Source organism: Talpa europaea, assembly GCF_964194135.1.
Source record: "Talpa europaea genome assembly, chromosome: 1".
Lineage (NCBI taxonomy): Eukaryota > Metazoa > Chordata > Mammalia > Eulipotyphla > Talpidae > Talpa > Talpa europaea.
Window position 1 is genome coordinate 67,779,710 of NC_140073.1, and position 18,108 is coordinate 67,797,817.

Consider the following 18,108-nt stretch of genomic DNA (forward strand, 5'->3'; position numbering starts at 1 on the left):
ACCTCTGTGGGTTGGGGAGGGGAGCAGGGTTCTGCGCTTTCCTCCCTTCTGGTCCTCTTTTATGGCAACTTTCTTCTTCGGGTAGTTTGCTGGAGTCACCCATTTATCTTCCGTGTCCCAGTTCTTACTGGGACCTGCCGCTTTTCCTCCCTATTAACTTTTTTTAATGGGAGATCTTACTCGCAGCGTCTCCTCACCGCCGTGTTGCTCCGCCCCCTTTTTCCAAATGTTCATTTTTTATTTGCCTGATGATTTCATCTTTTAGACTATTATGTTTAACACATTGTGTTAAATGGTATAAGTTATCATCAGAAAGTATCAAATTGTGATAGAAAGATCTTAACAGGGAAATGTTACAATAACAACAAAATAATAGTAATAATAAATGTAATAATACCGAGAGGTTTTGATCTTTGAAAACATGAAAAAAGATCGAAACATCATCATCTACATTTTCCTGCTGAGAATGGAACCACCCACAGAGGTTAATGGTCTTCAGAAATAAGAGGATGGAAGCAAGATAGCTCTGTCAAAGAAAGGAGGGGCAAATATGACAGTGAATAGACAGAGAAACAATGGATGGAACCAGAGCACATAGTTTAGCATACTCTGGAGGAATGGGAAAGTAGAAAGACCAGGGATTCCAGAATATTGGCGGTATTACAAAAAGAAATAAAAACTCATATATATAATCATTTCACTGCCCTCCATAACTTCCAGAGTGGGGGTCTGCCAGGACAAGAAAACTTTCTTATCCAGGAGTAGGTCAGTGAGCCCCAGTGAGTCTACATGTCATTCTGGGTTCATCCTCACAGTCATGCCCACATCCATATATTGGATGAATGAATGACCCTGGGCAGGAATATGGGGATTATAGGGATGAGGCATGAGGCGAGGGAAGGCTTGCTCAGAGAAAAGACTTTTGAGGACAGGACTGGGTATAGATGGCCTGACCCAGTGATTGACAGGAGCACTGCTTCACTCTTTAAAGACCAAGTGAGCTCAATTAGAAATCTGGGACAACGAGGATGGTGGCAGGGAATGCAATTCCTTGAGACTGCATGGAAAGCAGCCTTTTGTGGCTGTTTCAATAGGTCACAGGGCAGGAAAGTACTTGGATCTTCAAGGCGCTAGACATGTGGGCTTTAGTTGTACTTCCAGAAACCTGAATAAAAGAGTGACTTGCTGAACCAAGGTGAGGACATAATCCCCACACACTGAGCCAGCATACATTCCAGGCTCCTTCAAAGGACTGCCTCCCTTCAAATCTCACATTAGCTTTATTTCCATAATAAGGGAGGGAGTCAGGAAATCATCCCTCAATGTATGAGGGACAGAGTCCAAAACCTGCCTCTGGGTGGACTTAGGGGCCACATACCCATCTTACAGCTTACAGCTCTTGGGTTTATAGCCAGATACAAAATTACACAACAACAGTCTTAAAATCTTTCCTGAAGCTTGTACTTCTTGAACAGTGAATGGATCTAACTCATTTTAATGTCCCTATTGTCACACTCAGGACTGAAAACAGGATATGCACTCAGAAAACATTAGTTAAATAAATGATGTCATAAAAATAATATTAGGAAAATGAGGAAGCAGCACACTGTGGCAAATGGAAGAGTACCTGCAACTTACAGAATCTCTTCTCCAATTCAGCAAAATGATGCAAACTCCACTCTGAAAAACTGGCCTTTAAAGAGACTTTAGACAATGAAGAGGCTGATACCAGGGACATGATACTCATTTTTTCTTAAGAAAATTAGCTCAGTTAAAAAATAATGAGACAAGGTTTGGCCTTTTACTGCCACTTTAATCTCAGCGCAAGAGAGGGCAATAGCTGAGGATTGTGCCAGTACAGCTGGCACCCTAAATGTGTGGCAGATGTGGTGGACTTTTAGTTTATTTCATAAAAGTCATGGTACCCTCAGTCATAATTGGAGGCTCCATGGCTGGTCTGTGCACATTCTCTCACAGCCAGGTCCACTGAGTTCTCCATGAACAAGCCTGTCTGTACAGACCAGAGCTGAAGGAAAATAACAGAAACTTCCATCTGGCTCTGCCAATAGCGCTTGTAAGGCGATCTTGTATATGCCATATTACAATCTGAAAATGTCTTTACCTCTGGGGCTGGTTGCTACGACAACTGTGTTGTAACTTCCCCTTTTATAAAGGCTCTACCCCAGCTTTGGAGGCATTCACACATCAGATAAATTACCATTTGGGGACTCTTGTGCTGATTTGTGCAAAAAAAGGATAAAGCCAAGTGAGAAGGCAGCATCACTTCCCAAGAGCTAGCGCAGCTATTGAATATGTCCTTTAAACGTCAAATCCCCCTATTTTCCAGGCAGAGAAATGCCTCATTATCTTTCTGACAGGGAGGGAGCCCATGTCAACTCCCACTTGAACTTGTGTGTGGCTTGCAACTCCTATTTACTAAACTTTAATAGGAAATTCCAAGTGGGAAAAGAAGTGTCCATGGCCACATTTAATCTTTGCAACGGATTAATGAGGCATTGTCTATTAAGCCCAGTGGGCAGATGGAACAGTGAAGGCTCAGAAAAGGAAGTGACTTTCCTGAAACCACACAGCCTGTAGTGGAAGAACCAGTGTCTGAAACTTTGCATTCATTCACCTTCATTAAACACTGAATATAACAGAAAACTTGGATTAAGCTCAAGGACATAAAGATAAATTAGATACTATGTCTTTCCACAGGAAACCACTAGAGGAGGGAGGGACAATAATTAGGTAATTTTGACCCAACATGATGGGTGTGCCCTGGAGGGGAAAGGAAGGAGTACAGTTCCCGTTGAGAAGAGTTCATCTGAAACACGAAAAATCTGTATCTTCAATGATGTGGAGTCTGCCAGGTAGGTCAGGATTGGGGTGTCCATCCTAGTTAGGGAACCATCGAAGGGGTATGAATGGAAGCAATGCAAATAAACTCTAAGGAACTTATCTGCTTTAAAGAGTATTTTGGAAAAGAAAGTGATGGCTTTAAAGTGTGTTTCGAAGACTTTAAAGATCATCCTTGGAGGCACAGAATCAATTTCACTTAAGAAAAATTTCTTTGAGGGCCTCCCTGGTGGCCTAGGGGTTAAGTCTCAGCGCTACCACTGCCACAGCCTGCGTTCAATCCCCAGCCAGGGAACTAACCCACACATGGCACAGCAGACCCCTCCTGTCTCGCCAGCTGCCCCCCTCAGCAGCTTATTTCAGTAGATCTGTCTGTTCTGCTCCCTACTCTTTCTCTGGTGGATCCTCTCACCCCCCGCAACAACTCTATCCTACACCTCAGTTCTTCTGCACATACATAAAAATAAATATTATTTAAAAATGAAAGTTACTTTGATTTTAAAAAGCACATCTGTCCATGCATGCATGTGTGTATAGGTATGCATGCATTCATGTGTGTTTGTGTGTGTTGCACAAGAAATTTATCTGGTATTGCATCAGGTTACATTCTCCAGTAAGTGGGCTCTGAGATGAAACAATAAAGGCAATATTTTTTCAGGGGGTCCCTTGGGAACCACGCCTATGAACAAAAGGAAGCTGTAGTGGGTGAAGGGGACGTTGGCTTGACACCAGCCTAGTGTACCCCACAGGAAGCACCAGAGCTTGAGTAATGTACCACCTGGAACCCCACTGCCAAGCCCTTTATACCCTAGACTTAACCTGTCACTGTATGTGAACTCCCCTGGAAGGCCTGACATTATCCAGGCATCTATCTATAGCTCAGAAAGTTCCAGAAGGGGCAGACACATGAGAACTGTCTAATAACAGAACCTGCAGTGGCAGGGAACCTCCTTCTTGAAGGGGACCTGGTTAAAGTGGCCCAAATCTACCACAGGTTCCTGGGCCTCTCGACACCACAGACAGGGCCTGTGACGACCCTCACCCTTTCACCTTAGAACTGGATGATGAATCAGAAACGTGAATTAAAATATGGCACTTTGGTGCCTCCCTGATGGCACAAGGATTAAAGTCTCAGCGATATCAAGCTATCACCAGCCACTGTGGCATGAGTTCGATTCCCAGCAGGGAGCTGACTCACATGGTACAGCAGACTTCTCCTGTCTCGCCTACTACCCTCGGCAGTGTATTTCAGTAGACCCGCCTGTTCTGCTCCCCATTCTGTCTCTGGTGAATCCTCTCACCCTCAGCACCTCTGGCCTGCACCCCAGTTCTTGTATGCATATATAAATAAAAATAAATCTTTTTAAAAAGTAAAATATGGTACTTAAATCTTCTACACAATCATCTTCACCTGCTCAAGTGATTGTGAAACCAAGTCCCCTCTCCCTGTATCTGAAGGAAATTGGTAACAAAATGAGAAGAGTGTAAATCTGCCAGTTACACTTTGCAGAGGGTTTTGATTGCATCTTCTCCATCACTCTGCTCCAAGGCTTTCATCTCCTCCTCTGAGTCACCAGTTTTGTCACCAAAGTCTTACAGGAGACAGACTGTCAGAACCCTCGGAGTGACTGCATCAGCCCACCTGCCTGGGTCTGCGCTTTCCGACCTGGACTTTCTCTGGTCATTCTAGTCACATCAGCTTAAAGTCTCCTTGACTTTGGACAAAGGACAAAGAAAATCTCAGTGAGAGACAAAAACTGTCCCTTAGATTGGGACCTTAATGCCCAGGAAGCTTGGTGTATTTTCCAGTAAGTTCTGTCTTGAGTTTCTTTATATATATATATATATATATATCACTCCAGTGCCATATAAATGATGCTTTCCTGTTTGCTTCTTTTTTTCACTGAGTTATAAATTTCAACAATCATCACTGCCAGGAGTCCAAAGGACTGCTTCTAACTATGAGTTTTTTGTGTAGTCTACATCTCAGAATGTTTCTCCCTGACTGCCTGAGAAAATAATACCATACTGCAACTGCACTCTCCTTACAAAAAAAAAAAATAAAGAAAAAGAAAAAGAAAAAAACAAAACAAGACATGCAGTATATGTTGCCAAAGGCAATCAATCATTATCAATCCAATGTAGACCATTATATGTGAAATGTCCTTCAGTTAAAGCTCATTTAACATAAAGAAGATGTACATGAATGTTTAAAAAAAACTTTCTGGAACATTTTGGGATTGTGAACACTAAAATTGGTTATCGTGAATGGCTAAATGTATTCAACTCTCAATATCTTCAAGAAGAGCGAATACTTGGCTCAATTGATGACTTAATCATTCACTTCTCTGAATATAAAAATAGAACCAGTGTTCTTTAAAACATAAGCTATAAGAATCTGAATTTATGGTACAGTGGCCTTGAGGAAGGAACCTTCACAAAGTACCACCTGGTTCAGCACTGTGTTTCTCTTTGGAGGAGCAATTCTTTATTTTTTTAAAGATTTATTTATTTATTTGTAGAAGAACTGGGTGCATGCCAGAGGTGTGGAGGGTGAGAGGATTCACCCGAGACAGAGTGAGGAGCAGAACAGGCGGATTTACTGAAATATACTTCTAAAGGGATCAGGGGGCCAGACGGATGTTTGCTGTGCCATGTGGCTTAGTTCACTGGCCAGGGACTGAACTCAGGCCACAGTGGTGATAGTGCTGAAACTTAACCCCTAGACCAAGAGGGAGGCCCTGAGAAGTAATTCTTGAGCAGCTGCTAGATGTTCCTCTAGGCGCCAGCTATGCGGCCACGCAGCCAAATACTCCTGGGGATTGCCAGCTGCTGTTCTAAGCTCTCCTACAAACTTTTTAAACTAATAGAGTAATTTCTCTCCTATTACATTAACATGAGAAAGCATGTATTAGTTTATTTTACTAAGAATAATGACTCAAGTATACTTGACATTTAACTTGAAAAAGTAAAGTTTTTTTTAAAAAATAGACATTATAATCTTTTATCTTTACAACATTTCTATGATGTTGAAAAGATAATTATTTCACTTTCTGTTTCATCTTTGACATAATGATAAGCATCATCTTTCATGCACAATGACATTGTGTCATAAATATGCTACTAGGTGAGTAACCAATTATTTCTTAACGTGAGGAGAATATATATGTCCTCCCGTGGTAAGAGACACATTATCTCCTCTGCAATTCAAACCTCTACTGTAAGGCATCAGGAAAGCCATTTTCCAGAGGCATTCACAAAATGCAATGTAAGTGACCATCCTGTGGAGAGACTGTGGAAAGACATCTGTGTGTGGCCACATTTTGCCATAGAGCCCACTGAGTTCTACATGCTTCCCCAGATACAGGAATAATAACCCCCTTCCAGTATGGAAGGAGGATTAGCATTTCCAGGGATCTCTGCAGACTTAATGGTTCATCAAGTCTTCTCCCCAAGGACTTGTAAGTGGGGAGTAACTTCAGATTATTTTGACACCAAAACCAGCTGGACCAAAACAAGAAAAAAAAGAAAAAAGGAAGAAGGAAGTTAACTCAGACATAAGTGAAACTCACAGGCCCACACATTTACTAATGTCTACTCCATAATTAAGCATATTTGGAAAGAGGTCAGATTTGGGGAGAATGAGACCTTTTCCTGATGTCAGATACAAAACAAAGAGGATATGGATTATTGCCATTCCTAATCTATATATGGAGTCAGAGGATCCTCAAGTCTTATATGATCAGCTATTAGACTTTTGATTTTTCTTCTGCAGGTGGAGCATGGGTGAACATAGGCTCTTTGTTCCTCTAGCAAACTCCATGGCAGTTGGCAGTTGTTCTACATCCATACTCAGATCTCCTCATCCCACTTTCAGCAGTGAAGTTATCTTAATTTCTCTTGCCTCCTTCTTACATTGATGGGCACACTTCTAGGGAACTACAAAGCAGAGACTTCTACTTCTAAGAGTTCCAAAGATATAACAACCACATGCTTGCAGCATACACTTCAGAAGTTGCACCTAAGAAATTTTCTCCTACTCTTAAAGAAATGTGACCAGGGAAAAAAGCATGCTTGTAAATGCCTGAAACTATCCTGGTGATAAAAGTCTGAAGTTGGTTCTGGGAATCCAACACGCATTGACTCAGCATCAACTTGTCACATTTAAAAGACAGAGATGAGAAGAGAGACACCATTTTCTATAAAATTCAACCTGTTTCTGGTAGTTAGGAAGCTGGCATGGGCACACCAGTGGGCCAGTGATCATAATGCCCAGTGATGCTTTGTTTTGATTGAAAGATCCTTCAGTGACTACAAATATCTAGACAGACATATCCAAATTAATATGTAAGTACTGCCAAATTCAATCAATCCTAGCAAAGTACACACTAATTATTTCTTTTGTGCCTAACAAAAATAAATTCCCAGTGTCTCTAAATTTCTGAATAATAGGAGATGTGATTCTTCATTTTGGCTGCTAGAGCTGAGTTTTCCTTTGTTTTTGAACCACTGAATTATACAAAATGGAAAGGCTGGGACTAGTTTTTTCAGCCACCTGACTTTTCTGAATGGACATATCACTGAATGCTAAACAAGAAAATCCAATCCAAAAGAAAGAAAATGACTTCCAACAGCATCTTTTCATCTTCAAGTACATTAAGACCAATTCAATAAAGCAGAATAACATCCGAGATGGAACTCATTGGGGAGAAACACAGCAGTAAGAGGTACTCTTGGTGCAGCTGAACTTGACTCCTGTAGAAGCGAGCTTTTTCCTCTGCTCCCATGATCAGCCCCTACAAATCATTTTATTTCTGATCAATCTGAGAAGTCTGGAGTTAAAAACCTGTCATAAGATACATGTGCCTCTTTTTCCCTTTAGACTCGCACAAAGTTTATCACATATTCAGACCATATGATAATTACAGAGCTACCTGAAATTTGTATAAAAGGATTTTAAAATCCTATCTTTAGATATATCTTTCAGTCAGAAAGACTCAGAAATGCTGCCTGAAAATAAATTAAACTTTGGCATGGAATATAATTTATGAAAATTGCATACTACTTGCATTGATTTCACCAAAAAAAGGTATTAAATCTTGATGACTAACAAATATCTTCACAGAAATAAAATGTAATGTTTAAATAAAATTAAAACAGCAATATAAATTAAAAAATATTTTAATAGTAAATCATACCACTTATATGGGTTACTAATTAAGCAAATGACTTGAAATCATAAAAATGCTTTCAATCAATTATATCTTAGCTTCTGGTAGATATCTAAAACCTGACATATGAAGAAAGAAATATTATTTCCGTTAAGAACAAAATACATAACATATTCTGTAACTTCTTTTTCTTCAGCTGCTGTGTTTTCATTGACATATTTCTCTGAGTTAAAAGTTACACAAACCCAAATTTAAAAAAGGAACAACTGAGAAACACTCATTGATTTCACTTCCCAAAGACAAATAAAAAAGGAAGGAAGGAGGGGAGGAAACTAAACTTGATCAACCAGCAAATTTTGTGATGTATTTATACTACTATTCTAGGAATTTGAAGTTCAAATTTTGTATAATAGCACACACTTTGTTTTGATATCATAATACTCCTAATATTGACACACCATACTGCACTTAAAAGTTTTGTAAGTCCTGCTCAAGTCACTTTCAAAGAATCCTTTGTAAATTAGAATGGAGAGGGAAACTTTGAATACCTCAATTAATATCATTACTAATGTGGTTTAATTCATTTTTTTCTCTGTCATACACACACACAGAGACACACAACTGGTTCTGAGCGCTTTGAAAAAAGGTGACCAGGCACAATTCATCTTCTAATCTCCTGACTTGTTTTAGGTACCCAATGATGATGGAATGAATGAATGAATGAATGAATGAATGAATGACTGTGAATGTCATCTGAGTCATCCTAAACTCCACTATTGCAGTAGCAGTCAGTTCAGATGAACCACTTGTCTAATGGTTGATTCCAAGTGTCCTAGAAAGAACGACCAGTTAGAGACATAGCTTTGGGACCAGGGCTGCCTTTCTGTGCAAGTGTAAGGCAGCCTCCTAGTTTAAAATACAATAGTTCTTTCCTCCACTATAGTACTGGCTATATTTTATTGCACTGTTATTGATACAAGAATCAGGTATCACTAGGGAAGTTCAAGTATGGGAGGTAAAATCATTCACTTAAATTTAACACTAAGATGAAAATAAATGACATGTCCTTATTCTCAGAGCGGTTTTGATTATGAGGATGAAAAATAATAGGGATCTGTAGACATGTAAAGCTAATATATTCAAGGAGAAAAAATGCAGAGTCTGAGACGAACTCAAAATTTGCTAAAGGGTGGCATAATATTTTATTGCTGTGGCTAATGAGGCTAGAAGGGAACACTTTATAGAATTAAATTTATAATTATAAATGCTTTATGATATATTTTAATCATTTCCTAGAGGAGATTATGCTTAGTGAATTAAGTCAGACATGGAAAAGACAAACATGGTATGATTTCGCTCACATGTGGTGCACAGAGAAACAACAAAAATGAATGAACTAGATAAGACAAAATATGTACCTTTACAATCTAAGACTGATTTGTGATTACCAGAATGGAAAGGGTGTGAACAAAAGGGTCAATTGAGCGTGGAGGAGACTTTGGATTTTCAGTGATGAACTTAATGTGTAACACACATGTTGTTTTTTAATGATGCAGACCTGAACGTTACGTAATATGAAATTATAAAGCAATATGACTCTAACAAGAAATAATTTCCTATTTATTTAAAATAAAATAGCAGTTTTCCTTGAGCCTGGTCACACAGTTGTCTTATAGGGTCTTTAGCACAAAAGGTGTTTGAAGATTCCTCCTACCTACAAGCAACTGGCTGTTCAGCTGCAATCGGAAATGACCATCCTCTGAAGTCGCCCTGGTTATCTTTGGGAGGTTGTCCACCTGGAGTGAAGTCTCTTTGAGGTTCCTCTCGGCTTGGATGTAATGCCACTGGTTGTCATTCAGAGGAGAGGGAGACTGTACTACAAGCTCTACAGGACCATTCCCAACATCGATGGCAAAAGTGATCTCAGAAGGAGCTGAAACCAAAAAACAGGGAAACAGAAAGCAGGATGAAGAGAGTTTCTGGTGCTGCTGGAACACAAATCAAAGACATACTGAATTAATGGTATACATGACTGTAAGTCAACAGCTTGGTAGAGAGGCCTTTAGTTTAAATCCTTGCAGATTAGAAATCACCATTAACAGAAATTACCAAAGTTTTTTTTGGCCTATTTTGTGAAAATTTAGGAATGAAGATAGGTAACTGGATCACAAATTCTAATCCTATAAACATGCATCAGTCTCATGGTACTGCATTTCCTGGGGCTGTAATTGTTTCAATAGTAACAATAGCTCACAGATTTCCGTAGATATTAGGTCATCGAGGCAGCTCCAATCCTACAGGAAGAAGATCTATGCTCTGAAAAATCCCAGTGCTCTCTTCCATGCTATTTCATGGGGAAAAAAATCATATAAATCCCATGATTTTAAAACAAAAAAGGAAAACTCAGAATGTTTAAATGCCTTATCCAAAGAGACATCATTTCAAGCAGTGGTGTGGTGGTTGGAATCAAACCCAGGCTCTCACCTTGATGTTGGGTTCTTTTCATGACCCTTTCTGTTCCTTTATAACAATCTGTGTATCACTCATGGCAGTTAGTCAGGCATAAAAATACTGATGGAGAAGGAGGAAGATGATGTTGGTAGTGATAATGGCAAAGGTGTAAGGGCAGTGTCATGGTGATATTGCTGATGATTGTGGTGATGCTGCTGCTGATGTTAGTGGTAGCAGAACTAGTGATGGTGGGGATACAGTGAGAGAGAAAGCTAGTGGGCAAATGAGGACAACAGTAGTTAGAATGAACTGCTAAGCTCTGTATTAAACATGGCTAAGCTCTGCATTAAACGCTGACTTGTAGGTTTTCTCATTTTAATCTTTAAAACAACCTTATCATAAAGACGTTATTTTGATTTCCATTTCTATAAAGTTTAGAGAAATATAATTGATTCAAAGTTTTCCAAATAGTAAATAGAACCGGACTCCCAAAATAGAAATCTTAACCATTTTTCTCTCTAGAGTATGTATTCTTGCCTTGTTCATCATTACATAAAACTTTTCTAAATATGAAGGTTGTGGAGCAGTAAATTAGAAATTGAATTTGAGAAGACGATCCCATTTTCAGTAACTGGAGCCTCCAGATGCCAGATCTTCCTTTCCTTTTCACCACTTTGTGATGCCTCCTCTATTAAAACAGGACATGGGTATTTATTTGACAAAGTTATCAACTTGGAGATGTAACTATCAGTGCTCACAAAAAAGTCAAACACCAGCCTGGTGTACCTCCTTCTCAGCCTTTAAACTCCTATCTAATACGCACCCCATCTTACCCAGGGTTGGTATAAGAAGTTCCCAATATGGGAAGTTTCAAATAACTCTGAGAACTGCGAATGCTTTGCATTTTGATGAACATGACCCTGACCATAAAGACATACAATATGGAAGAGACCTTAAAAATGGACTTTGGGATGACTATGATCTAAGGCAGATTTTCGACCTCAAGCCTCAGTTTTCTCATTTGAAAAATTGGAATGAAAACAATACTGATCATCAGGTTGCTTATCAATTAATCCTGATGAAGTTCTCAAAACTGTTGAATAGGATGTGCTCTGTGAGAGACTATCAGAGTTGGCATGGTTCACCAGCGCAAGTAAATTGTCTTTGCCTCATGAACCTATGCACTAAAGAAACTGAGTTGAAGGGGGAAAAACTGGATTCAACCATAAAAAAGATTAATTAAGAATGAAGGTGGCCCTGTGATTCACTCACTATTTCTTCAGATTTTTTATTTAAATATTTTTTGATTTTTATTTCCTTATCTTTCTCTTTACATTTGCAGAACCTTAGCTTTTTTTTTGTTTTTTACGACTTATTTATTTATTTATACAAGCACTGGGTACAGTCACAAGCGCGGGAGGGTGAGAGAATTCACCAGAGCCAGAGCGGGCAGCACAGCAGGCAGAAGGACCCAAGTACACTGCTGAGGGGAGCAGTGGGCGGCAGGAGAGGTCTGCGCTCCATGTGGGACCCGCTTAGGGCGGGGAGCAGCCGGGGATTGAACCGGCGCCCCAGAGGCCGCAGGCAGCTTCGCAACCCAGCGCTCAACCGCTGCGCCACCGGGGAGGCCCCTCTTATTCAGATTTTTGATACCACCTCACTGCCCCACATATCCTGAACCCAGTAAACCCTGAGAGATGACTCATCTCTAGATTTATTTATCTCTACAAGACACAGGTAAAGACTGATGAAAACTAGAGGGGAGAAAGTGCAAAGATTTTGCTAGCTGTCTTCCTGCAAAGATGCCCTTGTGAAGTTCTGCTCAGGTAGCATATCTCTGTGGAAGTCTTGCTGTACCACTTGTCTGAGTTTATCTGTGCTCCAACACTTCCCCCTCTTTTGAATAATGATCTGTTTATTGACTGTCTCTCCCACTACTCTGCAAACTCTGGATGAACACCTCATTTATTGGACACATAGCACCTAGCACCAGGCCACGTATAGAATATAGAATAAGTTCTCATCAAACTAAATTTCCATTCCTTTTTTTTTTTTTTTTTTTTGCTCGTTTTAAAACAAGGCATTGTGTTCCTTGGAAGAATCTTTTACAATTATTATTGTTTAACAGTATTCAAGTCACTATTAGAGAACCACTCTCCTAGACTGAGGGAGGAGCGGTAAAATTAAATAATAGCTAGAGTGCATTGAGGGCCTACCATGATCCAGGCACTCAAGCATTCTTCACAAATCAGCTATTCACGCCTTTCTACAATCTTATAAAACAGGTAACATTTATAGATAAGGGACTAGAACAGGCAGCTGCTAAGTTGCTCCAACACAAATGGGAGTCAGAATTTAAATTCAGGTGTTATGTTTCCAAAGCTCACTTTTAACCCATCTTCCTATGACAAAACCTGCATCCTCAAAGCATATGGGCAGCCAAAATTAGAATAAATAAAGTAGGTGACTTGTTACAATTGAATGAAAAAAAATGTTAGTAAATGGATGACACCAATAACATTGACAAGTGACACTGGACAGGGCACCTGAGTCAAGCATAAGGTAGCTCCAACCTACTGGAGAGATGGACCTGACTCAGTGGTCTTGGATGGAAAAAGCTGGAAGCACTGGGCAGTACAGCTCTATCATAATTTTACTTTTTGCCTCTCCTTCCCCCAAACACCCAACAAATATTCCCCCTCATTATCTACTCCCTTAGTGTTCTAGACAAAGCTAATATATCATCTTAACCTCTATGGGTTTTCTTTTTTTTTTTTTTAAGATTTTATTCATTTATACAAGAACTGGGGTATAGGCCAGAGGCGTGGGAGGGTGAAAGGATTCACCAGAGACAAAGCGGGGAGCAGAACAGGCAGACAGACCAAAACATTGCTGAGGGGAGCAGCGGGCGAGACAGGAGAGGTCTGCCACACCATGTGGTTATCTCCCTGGCCAGCCAGAAATCGAACCCGTGCTGCAGAGGCTGCAGACAGCTTCACAGCGCTTCGCTCAACCTGTTGCACCACTGGGGAGGTCTCCTATGGATTTTCATCAAGGCAGACACTGTGTTAAGAACTGAGAAGGCAAAGATGAATGCAACAAGATGAGCCTACAGTTGCCTTTTGAGAAGACTGACAAAGAAGGTACATACTAAGTGGAGGCAAGCATCACAGACATAAGAGAGTGACTACCAAGTACTGAACTTAGCAGGGAGAAGTGACCACTATGCTCCAAGACAATCTTCCGTGGAACCCACACGGCAACATGACTCACAGCAATTGGTCCTGAGCTTTATGAATATAGAGTTGTTACTCCTTTTCTGTGTCCTCAATCCCACTCCACTTCAGGTATGCAGGAGAAAGAGGAAGGTGCAAGACCTTACTGTGTCACTTTACCTCTCTAAACTTCCATGCACTCATCTATAAAATGAGAAATATAAGCTAAGAAATATCGTTGAAGATAGTTTGAGACATGTACTCTTTGAGGATCTGATGACAGTTAAAGTTCCTTTCTCCAAAAAAAAAAAGCATATCCAGTTTTCCAGAAGTTTTCAAGGACTTCTGGATTGTTCTATATCTCAAAACAAGGGAGAAAATAATTCTCTGTTGTGCTAAGTTCTAACATTCTTGGTTCTTGAATTAATTTCATAAAGGAAAGTAAGAAGCTGCTTCAAAGGAACAGAGAGATGGGTTGTATCTGGGATTCTGACTCCCCTTGTATGGCTCCGCGTCTCTCACTTACCTGCTCTCGGCTACCTTCCTTGGTTGTACACTGGACTAGGAGCTGAATAAAGATGATCACAGTACAGTATAAGATTATTTGAAGGTTAAATGAAATAATGAAATGAAAAAAGAACCACTTTTGGAAATAAACTGGACATAGGCACACATGTATATCACATATATGTAAAGATAGCAATAACTAGTCTAGGTTATTAACCTCAGATATCTATAACGACATATGAAATACACCTTTCTCTCCATTTTCCCCATGAGTTTGAAAGGTAGCACAGTATCCAGGTTTAAAATGTCATTTTAAAATAAGAATTACTTTGAACTGAAGGCAAATGAAAAGAAACAGAGTCAAGGAGAGTTTCCTGCCCTTCCCCTATTTGACTAGAAACAAAATACAAATTGATAAAGGTGTCCTTGCTCTCCTGTCTACCAAGGGTGAATTAACAACCAGAGCTAACTTTAGACTCTATCAGCCTAGAGATGATGCCAGAGGAATATACACAACAAACTTTATTAACTAGTCTTTATCTCTCATTTCAGAGGTCTACTGTTGGAGGTGGCCACCCCGCGTAGTGAGCAGAAGGGCCTTGACCCAAGTCCCTAAGACATTTGAAAATACATGCATCTCGGAGGAAAACCTCTGGGTGACAGGACTTAGAGTTGAGAGCCTGGAAGTGACCTGCGTACATCTCCACAGTTTGAGAATAACAAAAATAATGAGCGAACTTCCCAGGCTCTAGCTAGGGGGCAATAAGATTATGTGCGTGAAAACTAACCACCTGGTACCCTACTGTCTGAAGTAAATAGATAATAGTAAGAAAATAGACTAATCACTCATACATGTTATCATTATGTGGTGGTATGCTTTGATGTTACACCTGCTGCAATTAAAATAATATATAATGAGCACTAAGACAATAAAGATTTACTGCATGCTAGACATGACAGTCCCCCATGTCTGATTTCCCTCACAGTCGTGTCCCAGGTTCGGACTCACTAGAAGTCCACAGTTTACAACTGTTTTAAATTTTCCTACCATTTTTCATTTTATTTCTTCATAAATGCATTATTCTTTTTTAAAGATTGTATATAATCTGGAGTTCTAAACCACTTTTAGGAGTTACTCATGAAATAAACATGTTAATAAGTATCTGTTTGTTTATTTCTTACTAATCTGTGTTTTATCATAGAGACCTCAGCCAACATCTCACTAAGTAATGTTAAAACTTATTTTCCCCTCCTATAGATTTTAGGGAATTCTAGCCTCCCTGCCTGTAGGGAGTAGGACACCAGTAGGACAGAGCCTAACAGAACCATTCTGTAATCTGTAATCTATATTTCCTTGGCCAGTTTATACTTGGTCAGAGGAGTTTCATATCAGGAGAATGCCATGGGGAGTTGGCAAAGCTGTGATTTCCCATTAACTGAAGCGGGGCTCTCCTAGAGGGAGAGCTAGCCTGAGATTCAAGTAGATATTCAGAAGTGAGAGCAGAGAGAGAAACCAAATAGACCACTGATAACAATGCTAAAATGCTGAACCCAACTAGAAATGGTGTCCCGCCAATAACAATGCTAAACTGCTGAACCCAACTGGAAATGGTGTCCCACCGATTCTAGACTTAGTCACAAGTTCCAGTGAGTTTTCAACCTTATCTCTACAGTTCAGATTGTGTTTTCTGGTTTGGAGCCAAATACATCTGGTTGGCGTATGTGTGTCACCAACACCATTTTGCATAAATAAGCACTGGATTGATGAGAAAAAAGTTGCTCGAAATTGAATTTACAGAAACAAAACTTTGAATTCATACTGAATTCTAAACAATAGGCTTTGTGCGCTTTGTCGAACTGACTCTCAACAACAAGCTCTTAATGAGTGTTCTTCCTCCTCCACTCCAAAATATCCATCTCGATCTCTAGAGCCATTGTAAGATAATGGTCAAAATAGCTGTATTTTTTTCACAGTTCCATTTGAAAAATAGTGATCACTAAGTCTTGAAGACAAAGGGGCACATCTTGCCTTTCACAATCTCAGGACTACCAAATCCAAATGTTGTAAATGGAAGTGATCCAGAAAGAAGTGGACCGAAAATTTCAAGCATGATTCTGTCCAACGAGTTAGATATATTAACTTTTGAAGTTTCTGCTCCAATGGTTAAAAAGGAATATTCCTTTGGGATAGGATAGAAATCTATTCTGAACTACTACATCAGTTAAAAGGACATTTCCTAAGAAAGTGATTTACAGATCAGGGTGAAAATTCCATCTGCATAAAAGGCACAGGGTGAGTGACTATTAATAAGGAGTGCAAGAAAACCCTCACTTATTTTTCTTAATCATTTTAGTAACTACTAAACAAAGTATTTCAGGAAATTATAAGACCTTATGTTTTCGAATATTTTAAAGAAAATCTCCAAAGTATATATTTTCTGATTTGGTGGTAAAATACAACAATGCATACTAAATTTTTATCAAAGTTAATACCTGCATTTAAACATTCGTGTACAAGTCAAAGAACAAAAAATAGTGCCATAAAGTACAAACAAAATGATCACTGAAATGTAATTAACACTAAATCATCACTCATTACCTTGTGATAATATGCCCTGACATTTGCTGCTGCTTTAATGAATCAAATGGCCTTGGGGCCTGATTTTTATTAAATTTACATTGAGTTTATTATATCTGCATTATGAAATGGTTGGCACTCTACCCCATACTTTCAGAGCCTGGCCAAGTTAGGTAAAAGGAATCTTATTTCACACCAAAGCCACAAGAGCTTCCTCCCATTAATAGTCTAAATCATTGGAGAAAAGGAGGTTAAAACTACCAATTAAAGAGATCTCCTTCCTTGTATGTGTTTTGCTGCAAGTGCAAAAGAAACACTTAGATGCTTAGTGATTTTCAGGATACTTATATAAATACTCAGTGATCTCTTTTAGCCAGCATTTTTGTTTCTTTCTGGAATGCTCAAATTTCGAGACTCTGTTGCTAAGACAATACTTATGCTTTCAAGGGTAGTCCATGCAATCACATCATTAGAGTAATGTGTCCAATTGTCTCAAGAAAACATGCATTAAAACACAGATAAGTGATGTAGCTAATGGCAAGCTTGATACTTTGTGTTCATGAGGATACCACAGGTAAGACAAAGCGAATAATCACCCAGTTGTATGAAAAATAAGGGGCTACACAGAGAGCAAATAATCTGAAAAGCTAGAGAATAACTGAAAGTAGATTTCTTCTTTATCTTTACCATGTACCATTCTTAACATTTTTGGTGATAAAACATTCCTTCACCAAAACAAAACCCAAAAAACAACAATGTTACTTTCTAAGTTCTAACAAATGCTGAAATTAGTGTTAATTTTTAATAATAAATATCTAGGCTTCAAATCAGCACATTTCATTACTTACCACCTAATACATATTATTTGAAAGAGGAGAAGTTAATATAGAGAATCGCCGGTATGCCCTTGACTTATAAACAAGTTTACTCAAATATATGTATTTATTTTCAAGTGTAAGAACTGCTATTTTGATTTTTTAATTTGACAACTTCTGTACTACATTGCTTAACTCAAATATACTATTAATATGTTTGAATATATAGTGGCATCAGAGTTTTAGACATGAATTGCACCCAATGAGAGCGCAAGCAATTCCAGCTCTTTTCACCAAACAGAAAAGTAATTTGTGATGAATTTCCTGCTGAAAAAATATTTTAGTGTTTCCTTATTTTTGAGAGTTATTTAAGGCTAAAACTTTTCCTGAAAAAAATTACATGGACATTATAATTTCTGAAATGTGAAATTTTTGAAAATTAGAATTTTTAAGTCACTATCAAATTTATTTGCATGTTTAAACCTTTAAAAAATTGTGTAAATATTGATTAA

General features: G+C 39.0%; 1 protein-coding gene across 2 annotated transcripts in view; it reads right to left on the reverse strand.

The window, feature by feature from the left end:
* CNTNAP5 (contactin associated protein family member 5) overlaps positions 1 to 18,108 on the reverse strand; it is a gene marked incomplete at its 3' end in the record, with an annotated part of 850,995 nt that overhangs the window by 111,691 nt on the left and 721,196 nt on the right. For both annotated transcript variants that reach the window (XM_084247346.1, XM_084247345.1), the window contains exon 17: positions 9,745 to 9,963. In XM_084247346.1, the coding sequence (XP_084103472.1) occupies positions 9,745 to 9,963 (219 nt within the window). The remainder of the gene's footprint in view (positions 1 to 9,744; positions 9,964 to 18,108) is intronic.